General features: G+C 38.1%; 2 protein-coding genes across 24 annotated transcripts in view; both read left to right on the top strand.

The window, feature by feature from the left end:
- LOC127509895 (gastrula zinc finger protein XlCGF57.1-like) overlaps nt 1–16,898 on the top strand; it is a 258,569-nt gene that overhangs the window by 37,264 nt on the left and 204,407 nt on the right. For 10 of the 22 annotated variants that reach the window (XM_051889197.1, XM_051889198.1, XM_051889196.1 and 7 more), the window contains one exon: nt 3,949–7,528. The exons of 11 other annotated variants lie outside the window; for them this stretch is intronic. In XM_051889197.1, coding sequence (XP_051745157.1) covers nt 3,949–5,615 — 1,667 coding nt within the window. In that variant the 3' untranslated portion in view covers nt 5,616–7,528. Of the gene's footprint in view, nt 1–2,176; nt 2,281–3,948; nt 7,529–16,898 lie in introns of those variants that run through there. One more of the 22 variants, XM_051889199.1, reaches the window with a different exon arrangement.
- Nucleotides 8,498–16,826, top strand: LOC127509960 (gastrula zinc finger protein XlCGF8.2DB-like). 2 transcript variants are annotated; one of them, XM_051889375.1, is made up of 2 exons: nt 8,498–8,977; nt 15,216–16,826. In XM_051889375.1, exons 1-2 carry the CDS (start codon nt 8,902–8,904, stop codon nt 16,328–16,330), a joined length of 1,191 nt encoding a protein of 396 aa, XP_051745335.1. In that variant the 5' UTR covers nt 8,498–8,901; the 3' UTR covers nt 16,331–16,826. The 2 variants fall into 2 exon arrangements, with proteins under 2 accessions (XP_051745335.1, XP_051745337.1); XM_051889377.1 differs by lacking the exon at nt 8,498–8,977 and adding an exon at nt 8,991–10,880.

Below are 16,898 nucleotides of genomic sequence, written 5' to 3'. Positions count from 1 at the left end.
CTGTATCAAGTGAATGAACTTTCCAAAATGGCTGACAGCTTTAAGTAAAACCTGGGACTGTATGTATAAAGCCGCTCAGAGTAAAATTTTAGTCTCAAGGAGGAATGACAGGGCTAGCAAAATCGCTAGCCCAACGTCCCGGGGCCAATGTGTTTTCCAGTCAGGCTACAAAAATGTATCACCGCCCAACGGGCTATCTTAAATAGTGAAATAAAATTCCTTTCTTGATTAGCTCTGATCACTCTCTTTACTTGTTTTTTGAAGGAAAAATATGATTGCGGAGGTTTTTAATCATGCTGATTTGTCTGCAGTCATTTTTAGCTGATGTACATTACTTGGCCTGTGTGTGTGTTAATGATGCGCGGTTCGTAGTTATATCCACCGATCGGGCGGGCTAAGTAATAAAAAAACTTTATTGCAGGTGGATAAATCATTAATCATTAATGTATCTGATAAAGACACGGAACTCTCATTTCATGGTAAAACGCAACAAATGTTTATTACTTTTTTACTTTCGATTTCAACTCTTCAGGGAAAACCAATCAAGGAAAACGTATACCTAGAACACCTCCTAGTAGTCATTATATAAAACACAAAGGAACCTACATGAAATATTGTTTAATAACTTAACAGCTTTACCTATTTACACATGCTTAACATATATTTTTCTTAGAAGAGTTTTCCAACATAATGATTGGAAATATTAATATGTTTAAAGCAAATTTTTTCTTCAGGCACTAATTTGCAGACTCTCATAAGCTATGCAGTTGCTGCCTTCACTTGTTTGGGCAGCAGTGGAGGCAAAACAGATCCAAAAGAAATTTCAAAAAGGAGAATTAAAAATGAACCAAAAGGAAAGAAATGTAATGTGTGGGAGTTTAGTTAACCAGGACCAATCACGTGCCGGGTAACGGCTGTGTAACTCTGTGAAGCGCTGTGTGTATAAGACAGTAAACTAATATAGCCTATATCTAGCCTTAGCTTGGGTTCAACATATTTAGTGTCTTGTGTGTGTTCAGGAAGTTACAGTGATGGACACAGTGGCAATTTAAGATTGTGTTTTGACTATTAAAGGGTCATGAAACCCCCTGTTTCAGAAGCAGTCAGTTCTCACCACAGTTTTGAAAAATGCTACAGAAGTGGGCGTGGTTAAGCTGCGGAGTGGAGGGGGGTGAGGGGAGAATGACAGCACAACAACGGCTTCTGATTCAGACAGTTTTATTTTGCTCTCATTAAAAGCATCAAAGCTTCCCAAAAATGAACGCTGCAAATTTGATATTGAAGAGCACCTGTGACGCAGAAACTCTTACAAAGCAAAAACCAACACTCATTTTTGATCCATTAATGCATCTCTACCTTATTGTATGCGATCTCACTGTTTGAAGTGCCTGTCAGAGGATGAATAAAGCTGAAGTCCACCTTTCTCCCATGCTCGTAGCTCTCTCGAGAAAAATGCTTGCTGCACACAAACAGTTTCGATGTGTCGGTAGTTGTCGCTGGGAAAGCCATGCAACACACCTGAACTTGTATACCGCGAAAACAAACACTTGCGACCCATGAACACTTCTCTCATCTACTGTGCGATCTAACCGTTTGACGTCTGTCATTTGAAAGAACCACGTTGTGTCCTGAATAATAAAGAGACGGTGTCTTGTCATAGGATAATTATATGACACCGACGCGTCATCGAAATGCTATAGTGCACCGTAACATCACAGCCTGTGTCATGGACACGGTGTAGATTTTAAACCCGGAAGACAAAAATAGCGGAAAAAATCTCAAAATTAACCACTTTCCCTCTACAATTAAATCTAACATTGTATTCAACCATGTTCAACACACATACATCTGTTAAAATCTCAGAAAATTTAATATGGGGTTTCATGACCCTTTAAGGAAATGTAATTTGCCAAAGAAGAACTTTTACTTTAAATGAATGTTCATTCTGAGAATTTGAATAATTGTAATGTGACGATCGGGTGCGCATAAATTCAGAGAAAATCATAGGTTCAGGTGGGTGATTTATTTTTAACATTAGATTAAGATGATGTTAGAGCAGATCTGCACATCTCTAGTGTTTCTTCTTCTGATGTTTGGGAAAGACAGTTGGTGCTGCCACCCCCCGTAAAAATGTGTTGCTTTCACTTTCACTTTTTTTTTTTTTTTGCATGCGCAGTGGAGAAAATTGTGAAAATCAATGACACGTGTGTGTGCATGAAAACGTTAAGAGGCGCATGGATTTACACCTGTATTTCAGTTCTACTAAGCCAAAAAAGACAGGTCAGGATGGAAATTCATAGAAATTTTTGTTCAGTTAGGACCAAATGCATATTTGTGTTTTTGTTTTTGTCCAATTTTCTACATCATAAATTGTATTTTTATTTAATTAGGCTAGTTAAGTACTTTTCGGGCTACCAAAATCTCAAGAGTACCTGCTTAAAGGGCTACCAGGGATTTTGAAATTTTGCGAGCCCTGAAACCCGGTATTAAACAGCCCTGGACCTAAATTATGAAAGGCCGCAGTATCAATAAGCTCCAACATTACCGGTTCTGCTGTTGGTACTAGAGAAATAAAAAAATACACATACTGTTTGTTATTGCTATATAGGCGTTATCTTTCCAGCTGTTTATGTAGTAAGAAATAATTGACAACGGGCGTTGAATTCTTAGAAAATAATGCAGACCCGAGGTGGTAATGCAGGGGGGTTACACCTCGGATGTGCATTATTTTCTAAGAATTCAATGGCCCGGAGTCAATTATTCCGCTTATACTATGGTTACCACACCTCAATACACTGTTCCGATGTTGTATTTCAAGACATTTGTCAGGTTTTTGTCCTTAAAATACTCCTGTGTGTGGGACTAATTTCTTACACATCTCATCCCAAGCTTCCGTTGCTAAGTCCAAAATGGCAGTTTAGAGCTAGTAACAGAGGCTTGAGCCATTGATAGCAGAATAATACTGATGATGCAGTTATTAACGCAGTTGAGAGAGAGAGAGAGAGAGAGAGAGAGAGAGAATAAGCACATGAGAATTAGCCTACCTGAGAATATGCTCTACTAATAGCGAAAATATAAGTTTATCTACTTCAAGACCCACACCGTTATTACCTTTGCTGGTGAGTAATGTCATGTATCTTTTAAGTTGCTAAACTATTTTACTGATTAATTCATCAGAGCAGTGCTGACAAAACATTTCTGTGCGAGTGTGTGTACGTACTATACAGTACGTGTGTACATTTGAAAGAGAGCGTGAGAAAGTATGCACTTTCAGGACACAACAAAACGTATTTTGTGGCAAAAACCATGACAATAATTTGTCGTTTTTTTGTTTACTATATCTATTTGCTTGGTCTGTGTCATTGTGGGTTTTGTTTCTTTTGCGGTTGTAGGCTGCAAGGACCTATTGAGATAACTGAAATCATTTGGCGAAGTGATATAGAACTGTAATGCGGTCAAGACCTGCTAGAACTACTTTAGCCGTGTGTTTCCCTGAAAATAACTGCACCACTTAGAACGCTGGTCAACCAATCGGATTCAAGCATTCGACAGCCCTGTAGTATAAATAAAATTCAACCATTTGTCTGTGATGCGTTTTTGCTATTCACAATCGAAAAGAGAGCGATCTCTCATATCTTTGTCATATTCAGACATGATTCAGACACACTTTGGCCCAAGTGTTGGGGACATTTAGTTTTCAAAAGCATGTAAATGTTAATCCTGCAAGAAAAAGAAATGTTAGTTGTGATTAATTAAAAAAAAATTCCAGAACAAGATCAATGTACCTCATTCACAGAGTGTTTCAGGGACATACTTATTTTATCAAAATGATCATTGTATTTTATAGAAGTTGTCTACTTTCTGCTATTACATCAGGGCACACTTCATATTTCTCTCTTTGAATTATTTTGATGTAGTGAAAATGAAATTATTTTCTTTCATTTTCAGACCTGATGGAAGAGAATGAGGAGAGTGAAGAACTGAGTGAAGTGGAGGATGAACATCATGTCAAACCTGGAGAAAAACCTTCGAGTCGCTCAAAGACTAAAAAGACATTTTTAAAGAAAAGAAGAGCCAAGAAATCTACAACCTGCACTCAGTGTGGAAAGAGTATATCATCCAAACATCTTGATGTGCACATGAGAATCCACACCGGAGAAAAGCCATTCACATGTGATCAATGTGGGAAGAGCTTTACACAAAAATCAAATCTTAATCAACACATGAGGTTCCACACAGGAGAGAAACCGTTCACATGTGATCAATGTGGGACAAGCTTTGCACTAAAAATACATCTTAAGAAGCACATGAGGATCCACACTGGAGAGAAGCCGTTCACATGTGATCAGTGTGGGAAGAGTTTCCCATACAAACAAAGTCTTAAGACTCACTTGACAGTTCATACTGGAGAGAAGCTGTTCCCATGTGATCAGTGTGGGAAGAGTTTCACACAAAAAATACACCTTAAGATTCACTGGAGGATCCACACTGGAGAGAAGCCGCATACATGTGATAAATGTGGGAAGAGTTTCACGAATTCGGTACACCTTAAAAATCACATGAGAATCCACACCGGAGAAAAGCCGTTCATGTGTGACCAGTGTGAACAAAGATTCACATACAAAGAAAGTCTTGATCGTCACCTGAGAGTTCATACTGGAGAGAGACCATTTACATGTGATCAGTGTGGGAAGAGTTTCATGGATTCGTCAAAACATAAAAGACACATGAAAATCCACACTGGAGAGAAGCCGTACGCATGTGATAAATGTGGGATGAGTTTCACAGAATCAGATCAACTTAAGAGACACATGAGGATCCACACAGGAGAGAAGCCGTTCACATGCGGTATATGTGGAAAAAGTTTCAAGGATTCAGGATACCTTAAGAGTCACATGAGACTCCACACTGGAGAAAAGCCTTTCATGTGTGAACAGTGTGAAAAGAGATTCTCAAAGAAACAAAATCTTGAGCTTCACATGAGGATCCACACTGGAGAGAGACCATTCACATGTGATCAGTGCGGGAAGAGCTTCAAAAATAAACCAAGTCTTGAGCTTCACAAGAGAGTTCACACCGGAGAGAAGCCTTTCATGTGTGTTCAGTGTGAAAAGAGATTCACTCACAGACAAAATCTTAATGCTCACATGAGGATCCACACTGGAGAGAAGCCGCACACATGTGATCAATGCGGCAAAACATTTATTGGGTCATCAAACCTGAAGAAACACCTGACAGTTCATACGAAGGAGAAGCCACATTCATGTTCTGTGTGTGGAAAGAGTTTTTCACTGCTGCAAAGTTTACAGAGACATCAGAAAATACATACTGGTGTGAGAGAGTTCATGTGCTTTGAGTGTGAGAAGACTTTTATTTCAGCGAAACATTTAAAACTGCACCAGAGAATTCACACTGGAGAAAAACCTTACAAGTGTTCACACTGTGACAAGAAATTCAGTGTGTCAACACATCTGAAAAGACATGAGAGGATCCACAGCGGAGAGAAGCCGCACACGTGTGATCAGTGCGGAAAGAGTTTCTCTTGTAAAAGTCACCTAAAGCTTCACATGAAGATACATACAGTGGAGAAACCACTCAGTGGAGAAACCAATTAGTTTCCTAGCAGCCATGATGAGTGACGGGACATTTTGTTGGTTGATTGTAGGGGTGGCAATCTGACGAGTTTATATCGTGATCAATCTTGAAGACGTCCATGAACCACTTTTCAAGAGAATCATAGAAATTGTGATCATGTAGTTACAGTAATTATGATATGCCGTGAATGCACCTTTACATAGTGCCGAAAATGTGTATATATACCTCAGGTAATAATGTGAACGCTAGGCTCAGTATGTTTTGTGTTTGTTAGAGTAAGTAAGTTAACGCGTTTGATTCTGATGATCTGTTTCATTTTCTTTTATTTCTTATTTGTTAGGTTAAAGGTTTAATTACAAGTTAATTGTAATTAGTTTTTTTGTTCTTTTCTTTGCCGTCACTAATTGTGTCCCTTTTCTCTTGGGTTTATTTGTCTGATTTTGTTTTGAATTGTAAATATTTGCTTATTTTCATCATCATTATTATTATTAGTAGTATTATTATCCACACTTCATTGTACATTTATTTTCACTTGTGTATAATAACTTTTCCTTCACAATACGTTGATTCGCGTTGTCTCTTGCCACCACCATCGCTAGGGCTGGGCGATATGGCTGAAAACTGTATCACGATATCAGTGTTTCATATCGGTCGATATCGATAATTATTGATATTTTTTATGACCCATTTAAAATAAGGACCAGGAGAAAAATATATTACACTTAAACATTTTTATTTTAAACTTAACCTTCCTCTGATCATAATCCCCTCAGTTATTAAGACAGAAATGTCAACAACCATGGAAAACTCAAATAATTAAAATGTTGCGCGGTGTTGCAGCTACAGATGTTGCTGGTTGAATACGGCTGTGCTCCAAAGGGTGAGCGCGGCTAAGGTGGTACATCAAGTTCGTGGTATTACCAGTCTTGGCGGGGACGACGGTCTTGCATAATTTGCAGACGACATTGGTCTGACTACGGTCAGACTTATAATATCCAAAAAACTGCCATACTGGCGAGCTGACTTTTCCTCTTTTATTTACAATTTCCTCGCTCGCTGCGGCACTCATTTTCTGCTTATCAGTCGCCGGTTACTGAAGAGGAATCCAGCAGACCAGCACGAGACAACGATATGGCGCAACCAAACATGATACTGTTACATGATTGGCTGTTAGCATATCACTCCCTACGTTGCTAGGTTACCAGAGAGCGAGTGCCTTTGTTAATGCAACCAAACTTGCTTCGCAACCTCTGTTTTCTTCCGACGAAGAATAAAAAAATATTGAACGTTTTATCGAACACATTTTTTATTGATATCGATCACGTGTCTATTGCGATACATATCGTTATCGTTTTATCGCCCAGCCCTAACCATCGCTCCAAATTTTATCACAACCTCAATGTTACTACATTTGACCCTAGACCAAACTAAGAGGTCGTAACAGTAATAATGTTAAAACTACAGCAAAGAATGCCTACTAGGTGTTTGTGCTGACTGGCCAAATTATATCATGCGTCTCTATCAAGTGACTTTCATGCATGGTGACGTTAGGGTTGTGACGGTGAGGAAATTTTCCCACCGGTTAATCGAAGTGTAGTCTCAGCCTCAGACGTCACGCCCCATGGACCGTTGGCTGAACGTCTGATGCATATGGCATACTTATCTGGAAACACTTCAGGAGTTTCAAAGTCATCATCTGATTGGCCGTGACGTCAAACCCTCTTGTGGAAGAACTGTGATTGTGAATCTTCTGCAATCATCTTGTCAGTCAGCTCCTCACTCGTGATATGAAATCTCACTCCTGTTGCTGGTCTGTGCTGTGATTCTCGTTCGGCCCATGATTTATTGAGCAGAGCAGACTTCAGTTTTTAATTGTAGTGTCTGTTTTCTAAATGTACTAAATGTTTTTATTACTATAAAAAAATAAATACAATGTGGGGGGCGGTGCCGTATTTGAAAAACAATTCAATGCTTAGCTAGCAAAAGAGCTGAGAGGAATTGAATTGAATTTTGTGGACGTAATCGCAGAATCCCATCATAAAAACAGAATTTACTGTGTAATGCGGAATGTCACAGAATCTGTCAAATTTTTGATGAATTAATCAAAAGTAGGTTGGTAGACTTAAATCAGATTGCGATATCGAGTAGTGTCTGTGAATATTAAACCACATAACCGCGTATGAATCCTGCATGCTCTGCGTGTCTCTGTGTGAATGAATGGCGCAGAGGCGCGATTTTATTTACCACACAGACACACACACTGAAGCATGCGTGACATTTACGGTGTTTTAAACCTCTGCCATCTCACTACATGAGGACATGATTGCATGAACTTCATCTCCAGAGTCACTTCATGAACACTTTACTATTCATTTGAGAAAAACTATCGTCATATCAAAAACACACAGAAACTCAAAGGTTTACATGGGTTGTGTGTCGGCACGGCTCCTCAGCACGGATAAATCTAATGTTTGCTGAGCTGAGAAAAATAAAAATTTTCATTGGAAAATGTCATCTGAACATTTAAGTAGCAAATTTGCCACTTTTGTTCTGACCAACTGAAAAAAAAAAAAAAAAAAATATTACTATAAATCGCGCTACCAATAGTGATTAGCGATTGTTTGGTTGGTTGGTTATTACGGAGCCCTGGACATGACATGCAGGAAAAAAATAGTTGGCTAAATCGTGCGTACGATTTACTAATTCATTCCCTTAATTTACTAAAATGTGCGCACAACTTACTATTTCGTTCTCTCGATTTACTAAAACTTGTGCACGATTTACTATTTCGTTCCCTCGATTTATAAATCGTGCATGATTTATAAATCGAGGGAACGAAATAGTAAATCGTGCGCACGATTTAGTAAATCAAGGGAACGAATTAGTAAATCGAGGGAATGAATTAGTAAATCGTGCGCACAATTAAATTTTTTTTTCTTGCATGTCATGTGCGGGGCTCCGTAGGTTATGTACTTGCTCATTTTAACCAAAAAACGTTACGGACTTTAAAGGAAAAAATGCAGTGTGCACCCACTGCACTCCCATCCAGTAGGTGGCGGTAAGTCACATAACGTTTGTTTGCCAACCACCATTAAACCTCAGAGGAAGAAAATTTGTTTTCAGCTTCTCTATGTCTTGCCAGCTCGAAACAAACAGTCGTAATTGTACGTTTAGTCTATAGAAAAATAGCAATTTTAAATCGGGACAGTAAATTTCTGCAATAGTCTCATTCTCATAGACGTGACTAACGTTATTAGTTTTCAGACGAGCAGGAATATTTGGAGGTGCAGCAACTAAATCGTGAAGATGGTGTTTGTTAAAGAGGAGAGTGAGGAGGATACTGAACCAGAACCCTGGAGAATAAAACACGAGGAACAAGCAGGTTGGTGTCTATTCTAGACTAATCTTTAATGACTGTTCTGGTACATTAAGCTAACAAAGCTTTAGACACAGGGTGTCCGCGGATCCGTTATGTAAACATAAGACCTTAACTGTCATTAAAATGTCTTAAATACACATTTCTAATACCGCTGTTGAGGGAGCAATTGATAAAATTTGACCTATTTTTTTTCCTCTCATGGAATGCAGAGTAGATTTTTTTTTTCTTGCACTGTTGAAGCAAATGGTAATGCAAAAATGATATTTGCTATGGTCTCCCATGTATGTATATAGCCATTTAATAGGGGTGTAAAACGGTTCAAATTGCTCACGGTTTGGTTTGTATTTTTTAGGGTTACATTTCTGTATGGTTCGGTATGTTCTGTGTTCAGGGAAAAAGGACTACTTTCACATAAAAATAAAGAAACAGCGCAAATAATCTAACTACAATCAACAGCACAAATAAATAAAATGGAGAAAAGATACTATAAACAGTGCAGGTAGGTCTAGTTCTCAGGTACAGCAATTGAATAAAGTGATGTTTGACTATAACTTAATGGTTAATCCTTATAAAAGTTACAAAAGCTATTCACTCAAGAGTTTTCCTTTTGTTGATTGATTAACATTTGAAACAGACAGCAAGAATATTGAGCTGCTGTTACTTTTAGACATAATGCACAGGTTCATTACACTGATACTGAGTTTTACTGATACTGAGTCTGAGTTTTGAAGAAGAGATCACCTCAAAATTCACTGATTAAATTCTTTTTGACAATTTCCGAGCACCATACGGTTGTGCTTCGCTGTAATTTGGATGCATTTTAAAGATCTAGCCTACACTTTTATTACTGAAATGCTGTTAAGTATTAAGAGCAATATTTAATCCCTACTCAAAAGAGAAAGAGAAGAAAAGCATGTACGTAAACATTTGAAATGGGACATTATCATGGCAGCAGCAATTATATACATTAAAATAACAAAGCAGCATGTCTGCCTCATCATCTGTATAAGAGGCTGTATTAACTTATTATTGCCGATTTTCACATTTTAAAATGACATCACTTTGATATAACATAAAAGACAGAAAACCATTTTAACTATAATGTCTATATCTTCCTATTTTTTTCCTATTTTTAAACAGGAGATTTAAATAATTAAAATATAATTAGGATATTATTTTTACTGTTATTAAATGAAATATAAATTTATTATTCCAATTATATGACATTTTATTTACAGCAGACAATCATGTGACAGACCACATGATCAGCGCATTCCCGGGTTCATAGGTTCACAAAACTCGCCCCATCCATTGTAAATAAATCACCATCCGAATGCATGAGTTTAATCACTGAGGTGATATGCAAATGTATTTTACGTACGTCCACATGAGAAACAATACCATCCGAATAGGGCTTAAAGTCTGCTAGGATACTCATCAAGACGGGCATGTTGACATAATTTTGTTTGACTGAAGTGACATGCAGGTCTTGTTTTTTAATACCATTTCAAGACCTTTCCAAAAAAAAAAAAAAAAAGTGCTGATACCTGCAGATTTCCTGTAGACAGCCCATCAGATTCAGTGGCTATAGTTATTCATAAGAGCTATGAAATAATGTAGATTAGACAAACATTTTCCACAATACAATTAAAGTCGCCATGAAATCAAAATTGACAATTTTTATTTTTTTTATGGAATATTGTAGTATTTATTACAAAAAAATGTATCCGTGCACTTCATTAGTTTTTTAAAATTCACGTGCCCTCGTAATCTTTAATCAAAACATTAATCTCCCCTCCCCCTCAAAACAACTCGTCTCTTCCTGTCACATGCTATGACTCGAGGGCAGAGCTATCTGGAACTGCCAGCAGATCCTGTGATATAAGGGGTAAATGCTGCCGCTGGGGTAAGCTGATGCTTCACTTTCATTAATCAATGCATTAACCACCGATGATGCCAGTCATTGGGGTGTACAGTACCCTTAAACATTGAAAGGATGTTACGAAAACATTACTTTTTGGATTTGGCAAACAAATTTTTTTTAATGAATGACTTAACCTGATGGAGGACACACTCAGTCAGTCAGTCAGGCTGTGTGTACACTGGAGCGGAGCAGAGCAAGCGACCAGAGCGTTTTTAAATTCATTCCTATGAAAATTGAGCATTGCGCTTAACTTAAGCATGAACGAGGCTCAACTTCCATAGGAATGAACCGAAAACAGCAGACACACACCATCAGTCAGTGAGTCAGTCTCTCTCTCGTGCGCTCTCTTGCTGTTTAGTGCCATTGTGCGTCCTTGCCTTGCGTCCTCCCACTTTATTTATTGAGGATGACAACAAATCCTCAATAAATAAGTTCTTATAGTAATGTGAGGGTGCTAGCAGTGAGTCCAGTGGAGAGAAATCCCCCACAACTGACTGCAAATTGGCATTCAGATCTGCCTCCATTTTGTTAGCAACGCCCAACTTCCAGCGATTCCCGAAGGACAAAATCAAGTCCCATCTCATTTAAGATGCAGTTTCACTTGGATAGACATCACAGTAGAGCAGAAAAGACAATCGCAACTTCTGTTTCATGTCGACATTAAGGGTACATTTACACAACAATGATATTCTGAAAATGGAAACAAAAATTGCATTTATGAAAAGTTTCACATACAGACGACAACGTCAACAAAAATGATCCCCCTTGTGAAAACAGTGACGTCATGCGCATGTGTATTACATGTTCAGTCTATAGGTGCTTAGGGTTTCTTTACAAAGTGACATTGCCAACTACTGGCCTGGCAGCAGAATACAGCTATTTTAGTTGCCTAGCTAGCTACACTGTAACTAGTGATGGTGACTCCTACTGGTCAGAATAGTGTAAATGCAACAAAACTCAGGCCAAACATAAATAAAAAAACACCTTTTACAAACCGATTGTAAATGTTTTATTGAAAGCAAAATCTATAAAATGCAAGTAACTAATAAGATTAAATATCAAGTGTCTGTATAATGTGTGTTCTTTTATCAATTTTCAGGGCTTATTTTCTTTATCCCATGGATGGCTCAGCTAAACAGGCCAGACTATTAACTACTATTATTCATTTTAATTATAATAATGACTAATTAAAATGTCTACAAATGTATAAAACTGATCGGAGCTCAGGTGAAACCAATAGACACTTGTTCAATGTGAATCTGCATGATTCATAGGTTCAGTGATCATCGCCCACCAGCGGTGAACCACTGAAGTTTCGAAACGGTTATGTACGACGTAATGAAGCCTCATTTACTGAAATCACATGACTTTGGCAGTTTGATGCACGCTTGGAACCACTGATTTGAAACAAAAGACTCAGTAAGGTTTTGAAGCTTCATGAAGCAGTGATTTGAAAGCACTCATCACTACTGTAAAAACAAATAAGTTGGCAAAACTCAAAATATTTTAGGTGATCAGTTGCATCGAAATGTTTAAATTAAGAAATTCAAAGTTTAAGCAAGCAGAACTGGCTGATTTTAATTTTGTTCTCATACATTTTAATTGCTCTTAACTTGAAATATTTGAGTAAGATAATTCATACATTTAACTCATTTACAACATAACAGAAACTCTTTTAAATTAGCTTAGCAAAACATTAAACACTACTAAATCTCCCACTTAACATTAATCATGCAAACAAACAAACATTATATAACACTTAATTTTAGCATTTACTTTCCCTTTCAAGTGTCAGGGCAAAGCATGCTGGGAAATAGAAATCCCAAGTTATTAAAGTTCTAAATACTTGTAAAAGTTCATTTTATTGAACTAATTTGTTTAATTTAAGTTTAGCCCTCTTAAACCAATTAATTTGAGCATTAGGGCAGGGGTGGGGAATGTTGATCCTGGAGGGCCATTGTCCTGCAGAGTTTAACTCCAACCCTGAAAAAAACACTCACCTGCCTGTAACATTAGTCCTGCCAGAGATTATATATTATAGGGAGATGAGAGGGTCTGTATCTCTTACCATTGGAGAAAGTGTAACGGCTAACTTAATCACGTGTGGCGCACCTCAGCCTATTGACCCTTTGCCAGGAGTTTGATTGACAGGCGATCTAACCAATCATAACGCAGAATCCGCCATTTTGTCCGATAAAGCATTCAGGGGAGTTAGCAGATTAACGTAGGTGGACATGAATTTGAAAAATGGTGTGTACTGACATCTTTCCACGATTGAAACAACATTCCTAATGATGTTCATTCATGTATATTTGATGCTATAAATGAACTAGTACGAAGAGATGATCGGTTCACAAGCTGCTTGAACTGGGGTGCTACAGTGATCTGTCATGACATATTAAAGAGCCACAAAACGGTATTTATTGTTGAAATGTCTTTAAAAATGATACAATATGAAATTTGAGACTTTGTTTCATATCAAAAGTAACCTGCTCTGTCTTGTCTGTCGACGCATTGTCAGTGTCCTCTTTGCTCCGCAATGTATTTTTCAATGCGTGAGAACATAATGTGTGGCGAGAGATCGGCATGGCTTGTCGGACATAGCAACAGTAACTAAAGGGGGCGGGTCTTTGCGAACGGTCAGTTGTGTAATTGCAGTGACATCAGTGCCCGCCATTCAAAACTCCTTCCCTGTGTACCGCCAGAGCGTTAGCATTAGCTGTTATGCTTTTTTGGCTAAAGGTTGCAGGCTTGCCTTCTGTGGATTTGATCCTGCTAAACTTAGATTAGCTTCAGGTGTGTTGATTAGGGTTGGAGCTAAACTCTGCAGGACAATGGCTCTCCAGGATCAACGTTCCCCACCCCTGCATTGGAGTTTACAGGATAGCCTGATCCATGTGAATGGGGATTTTTTTTTTTTTGACAAGATTGTTGTCTGTACGCAAAACTTTTCAAAATTACAAAGGAAATATTTAAATAAATATAAAGAAATATACTCTTACACATTTAAAGACAGCCTGAAGAAGCACGTTAATCTGTTTTAGTGCGTTGTTGTTTAAAAATACCCTAATTAGGGCCTGAGGACCCTGTTGTAATTGCTATGTCTGTTATTCTTCTCCAAAATAATCCAATTTTTGAGGGCCTAAACATGCTCAAACTCATGAAACTTTGCACACGCATCAGAAGTGGTGAAAATTTACATCTGATATGGGTTTCAGATTTAGGTGTGGCAAAATGGCTCGATAGCGCCACCTAAAAAAATTCAATTATGCGCCCTTCGCACTACATTTCATGTATAAGTATGAAATTCGGTACACGCATGTAACAGCCCAATACCTACAAAAAATTCTCTGGTGCAAAATCTGAAAACCAACAGGAAGTCAGATATTTTGAAATTTCTCTGCAAAATTTGTGCAGTTTTTGCCATTTCCACACGTTGTACTTTAAACAACTCCTAGAGATTTTATCAGATAAACATCATATTTGGTCAGTCTAATCTAAAGGACTTTGCGACGTTAAATTGTGAAGATCTTGAGTTGTCACTGAAGGGCGTGTCCGTGGCGTGTCCGTGGCGGCCTGACAAAGTTTGGTGTTTCTCCGTGATACAGGAAGCTGTTGTAAGTCAGGCATAAAATGTCCAACCTGCCCTAAACTTCACATGTTTGATAAGAGTCCTGGCCTGAACACATCTACATGGCAATATTCAGTTAGTCATAGCACCACCTATTGACAACAGGAAATGGCATTCTTCACACTGTTATTCACTCCCTGAAATCATGCAACACTTGGCTAAGTGCTAATGTAAGCGATTAACACCACAAAACAGGAAGTTGTTGTAACTCAGGAATACGATGTCCAATCTGCCCCAGACTTCACATGTTTGAGAAGACTCCTGCCCTGAACACACATTAATAATGGCATTAACTGGCAACAGGAAGTGACGTGTTTAACACTGTGATACACTATTAGCAATATACTAAAACATGCAATCAAGTACTAAACATGCTACAAACATTCTAAATCATGCTGATAAAGCATGTTATTATTGTAATGAAATGGGAAGTTGTTGTAACTCAAGTATACAATGTCCAATCTGCCTCAAACATCATGTGTTTGATAAGTGCCCTGGCCTGAAGACAAATACATGCCAAAATTTAGTTATAGTCATAGCGCCACCAGCTGGTATCAGAAAGTGTGCCAAATAAAAATGACTGACATTGCCGCCCTATATTTATATACTTAAATGCATATTGCCGACTGTGCTCTGTTTGGTACTCTTGGTGTTCATTTTTTTTAATGATTTTGATTTTATTTTAGGTCTGATGAAAGTCAAAGAAGAAAGCCAAGATCTGAATGAAGTGGAGGAGGAACATCAGATTCAGAAAGCTCATAATGTCACCGTTGGAGAGAAATTAGTTAGTTGCTACAAAACTGAAAACAATTACTCACAAAGCAGTGTTCAAAACATAGAAGTCAAAAAGACTTTCACCTGTTCTCAGTGTGGAAAAACTTTCAAACATAAAGGAAACCTTAAGAAACACATGTTAATTCATGCTGGAATAACGCCGTTCACCTGCTCTCAGTGTGGAAAGAGTTTTACACACAAAAGTCATCTTAATGAGCATGAGCGTAGTCACTCTTCAGAAAAGCCTTTCGCCTGCTCTCAGTGTGGAAAGAGTTTTAAACAGAGACACCATCTTAAAGAGCATGTGCTAATTCACACTTCTAAAAGGGCTTTCACCTGCTCTCAGTGTGGAAACACTTACACACACACAAGAGGCCTTAAGTATCACATGGTAATTCACACAGGAGTAAAGCCTTTCACCTGCTCCCAGTGTGGAAAGTGTTTTATATATAAAGCACAACTTAATGAGCATGAGCGTGTTCACACTTCAGAAAAGCCTTTTTCCTGCTCTCAGTGTGGAAACACTTTCAGACGTAAAAGAAACCTTAACAGTCACATGCTAATTCATGCTGGAATAAAGCCTTTCGTGTGCTCCCATTGTGGAAAGAGTTTTAGACAGAAACAACAACTTAATGCACATTTGGTAATTCATGCTTCAGAAAAGCCTTTCACCTGCCCTCAGTGTGGAAACACTTTCACACGTAAAGCATCCTTTAAGGATCACATGTTAAGTCATGCTAAGAAAAAGCCTTACACCTGCTCTCAGTGTGGAAACTCTTATGCATTTAAAGACAGCCTGAAGCAGCACATGTTAAGTCATGCTGGAATAAAGCCTTTCAGCTGCTCTCAGTGTGGAAAGAGTTTCACCCGTAAACCAGGATTTATTCGTCACATGAGAATTCACACTAAAGAGATGCCTTATGCATGTCATCTGTGTGGGAAGAATTTTAAATGGAAAACAAGTCTCAAAGCTCATCTGGACTCTCACTCTCACTCTGAACCAAAGCAATTTAACTGTGCTGTGTAAAGATGGACATTGTTAAGGTTTTAATGGTATCACTACTGTTGCCGATGCTGTTTGTCAATTCGGTACTTAAACGTTCTTTTTGGTGTTTAACTCTTTCCCCTCAATTTCTGTCATTTATGTGGAAGCGCTTCTCCATTGACAATTTTCAGGCTTTTCTTGTTTTCACTGTTATACAGTAGGGGGCGCTATGACACATCTTCAGAAAGAGTACCGAATCTCCTGATCAGAACACATGCGAAGAAGACGCAGAAACCAGCGTTATCATATCTAATCAAATGTATATATGTACAATAACCCAGGATGAGCCGTAGGACTGTGAAGCATTGGTGGTGTTGATGGACTCGATCTACTCAATCTATGTTTTGATCATTGTTCTGAATCACATCTGAATCACAAATGTTATTTTCTCAGCTTTTTGCTCAAAATGTTGCTTTTTTTTTATGAAACTTACATTCATATGTTGATTAAAAAACGACTGCATGAAGCTAGAATAGAATGGTGTTTTGTTTGTTTAAAAGCAGAGGGTCTGTTCTTTTAATTTATTGCATGTTCAGATATTCATACAACA

Source organism: Ctenopharyngodon idella, chromosome 3 (assembly GCF_019924925.1).
Source record: "Ctenopharyngodon idella isolate HZGC_01 chromosome 3, HZGC01, whole genome shotgun sequence".
NCBI lineage: Eukaryota > Metazoa > Chordata > Actinopteri > Cypriniformes > Xenocyprididae > Ctenopharyngodon > Ctenopharyngodon idella.
This window is presented reverse-complemented; position numbering and strand designations above follow the sequence as displayed.

Excerpts from the sequence above, each read along its gene's own strand:
- LOC127509960 (XM_051889375.1), top strand. The coding sequence starts at position 8,902 with ATGGTGTTTGTTAAAGAGGAGAGTGAGGAGGATACTGAACCAGAACCC. Across the intron at positions 8,978-15,215 it reads AAAACACGAGGAACAAGCAG|GTCTGATGAAAGTCAAAGAA; the intron begins GTTGGTGTCTAT and ends ATTTTATTTTAG.